The sequence below is a fragment of the Olea europaea genome, unplaced genomic scaffold, assembly GCF_002742605.1.
Source record: "Olea europaea var. sylvestris unplaced genomic scaffold, O_europaea_v1 scaffold5860, whole genome shotgun sequence".
NCBI classification, from domain to species: domain Eukaryota; kingdom Viridiplantae; phylum Streptophyta; class Magnoliopsida; order Lamiales; family Oleaceae; genus Olea; species Olea europaea.
In genome coordinates, this window is record NW_019264201.1 from 9,984 (window position 1) to 12,828 (window position 2,845).

At 34.7% G+C, this 2,845-nt stretch overlaps 1 protein-coding gene across 1 annotated transcript; it reads right to left on the reverse strand.

Moving 5' to 3' along the window:
• Positions 1-6: 6 nt before the first annotated feature.
• LOC111389400 (protein MICROTUBULE BINDING PROTEIN 2C-like) lies at positions 7-1,751 on the reverse strand. The gene is made up of 2 exons (XM_023014322.1): positions 1,499-1,751; positions 7-190 (listed from the first exon to the last, which is right to left on the reverse strand). Exons 1-2 carry the CDS (start codon positions 1,619-1,621, stop codon positions 32-34), a joined length of 282 nt encoding a protein of 93 aa, XP_022870090.1. The 5' UTR covers positions 1,622-1,751; the 3' UTR covers positions 7-31.
• Positions 1,752-2,845: the final 1,094 nt, after the last annotated feature.

The following is a 2,845-nucleotide window of genomic DNA, read 5'->3' on the forward strand; positions in this document are numbered from 1 at the left end:
GGCATTATTAATGTAACAAAGCCTCTGGTGCTTAAGTTTGTTTCAAAACAAGTGATTGTAGATGTAGTCTAGCATTGGCAGCCGCAGCAATAGAATCTTCGTCTTGCTTTTCCTTTACAGCAGCAACAGCAATAATATAAGCTTCCCTTGCTGCCTCCAGTTTTTGCCTTCCGATTTCATTTAAATCATCCTGCACAAACCAAGTTCAAATTCATGCAGTAAAAATAAGTATAAATCAGTTAAATTCCCATGAATACATTGAGCTGACAACCTACAAAGAGTATTAAAGCGGCGCATTCCATGTTTAAGGTTTTATCCTCATATTCTCTTAGTTCAAATCAAAGGAAACCAATTTATCAACTTTAGGTTTTAAGAAGAACAAATAGCCCCAACTTTTATTAACTTGGCTATGAACCACAAGTGCTAAGTTATTAACATCAATCACAAATATATTAAAGTGCCCCTTAAAATAGATATCCACTAATTGTATGAACTTTTGTGAAAATAAAAACATGCCAAGCCCCTGTTTGGTAGCATAAAATCTTGTTTTTAATCTAAGTCAAGGTCAAAATACAATTTTAACCACAAATTTCATCAACTTTTATCAAAATCTACTAAAAATATGATTTTAATCCCCACCAAACAAGGAATAAATTGTTGGTGGATCTAGTAAAGTCAACACCACAGTGCCAACACAATTGATGTCCCCATTCATCTTCCCACTTTCTTTCTGTATTCATTGTTGCCTAAGGCCTTCAACCAATCCATTATATCAAACTAAATGCAGATGTCCCTATGTCCTGTTTCTAGCAAACCCATTCTTGTACAATTTTCCTAAAGTGCAGTTACACAGTTCACTATTTTCCCCTTTCTTTTCTTTTTGTTCGATAAAGCTCAACTATATTGGAGAAAGAAAAAACAAGGATTTGAAAATAGATTTGGTAAAATCTCATTCTCAAGCGAGCGATATACCTCTTGTCAAAGAAAGAGTGGCTCAGCAGCCAAGTTAATAAAAGCATTAAATGGCTTATTGCTGTTTGAAACTACATGGGATTTATCACCTCTTTTTCAAAGAGACAAGAGGCAAAGGGCTTTTTTCCTAAGAACAAGCATAGTTCCCCAAACTACATTGTGTATATTAATATCTCAGAAGAACAGTGGGGTTTAATTGGTACTTAATTGGGCACCCAAATCACACTGAACTATTTGTCAGACTATTTTGTCTCAAAATTATGGTGTAAGACCTTGATTGCAGATAATAGTACAAGACCGTCACCAATGCCCTTCCTCACTGGGGGAGAAAATGTGATGCATATGTATACATCACTTCAAGGCTCAAGCATCCAAGTTTTCCTTTTTCTTAAATGTACAAGTTGAAATGGGTTGGCTTTAGGGAAACATTGTTTCTTTCTTGTTTCTTTTTATTTCTTTGTGGCTTAAAGTGGGGGAAGGAAGAGGTATGTAAAGGGAAGGATTGGTGCTATGATTGATAACTTACTAAACCATGATCATGGTCAAGAGGGTGAGGCACATCAACATAGTCTTCAACCGAAAGGGCAGAACAAGTCCTGGCCAAGCCTTGAATCAATACCATCATAGATGAAACCTGTCCTTCTGCCATTTCTAGATCTTCCTGGAGCTTCTCCACCTTTTTGCTGGAAGTTGTTGATTCCCATTCTAATTTTTCCACAGCTGCTTGTTTGTCAGCAAGCTCAATCTGTGAAAAATATACAAAAGTAGCATAATGTGAAATAATCCCAAGGATAAAGAAGGAAACATCTCACACCAATGAATACAGAAGCAGATAGAGCACGTTCCTCTAACTTCCTCAGAAAAGGCTTCCATTATAAAGCCAATCAGATTTAATTCATGGCAGACAACAAGTGACTTTATTCCAATCTTAAGACAAAAGTTCGAAACAATCATTCTTAAATCAGAGTTATTGAAAGATTTAAAGCTTGTTTGGTACAGATTTTCCATGGGAAAGATGATTTTTTAGGAGAATAAGTGGTTAAAAGTGGGGAGAAGTTGTAGATTCCATATAATGTGGGGGTGAAAATGATTTTGTGGAAAATTGATTTTAAATAAATCTTTGACAAACAAGTTTTCAATATAAAGAGGTAAAAGTGTGCCAGTTCTTCAGGCTGTTAATGCCACTTCATAAAAATAAACCAACAAGGAATGTTCGTTAACAATATCGGACACAATGTATAAATTTGAACAGCTCAAGTACAGACTAAATTCAGAATGTATGATGATATACAAGTGTTGCAATTGCCACTTATAAAGATTAGATCACTCCATTGACATTCACAAAGTTAAAGTTTAATGACTTCTCACTAAAAAGTAAATAGCGATAACTGAGACATAAAAAACACATATATTAGTTTATGCTTTTTAATCAGTTTATTTAGATGTTGATCAATTTGTGTGGTTTTTAGTTTTTCAGTCAAAGGGATTCTGAGAATTCTAAAATTGCAGATAAATCTGCATTAGTGTTAAGAGACTTATTTCAAGGCCTTTCACATTTTAGAGACAGATTAGGAGTTACAAGTTGAATCTTAGAAGGCTTATCTTATGATTCTTTATTTGAGTCTAATTCCAGTTGAAGTAGATTTCTCTGAGCCTGTAAATAGACATCTAACTTTCATAATCCAAAGGATTTTGGATGAATTCTTTATCATCAAGAGTTCTGAGTCTTCCTTGTGATTAGAAGCATGTTTAGGAAATAAGATTTGGAGCTTATAAGCTCCTGATCCTCCCAAACAGGCTAGAGGTGACGCAATCCATCCGTAGGGATGATGCCCACAAAATTCTGAATGATTCCTAAATTTTTTTTTTTTTT

What these genes read in the sequence shown, in the direction of transcription:
- LOC111389400 (XM_023014322.1), bottom strand. Translation starts at nt 1,621, where the DNA reads ATGGCAGAAGGACAGGTTTCATCTATGATGGTATTGATTCAAGGCTTG. An exon ending in TTGACCATGATCATGGTTTA is followed by an intron (nt 191 to 1,498) that starts GTAAGTTATCAA and finishes TGGTTTGTGCAG; the next exon opens with GATGATTTAAATGAAATCGG.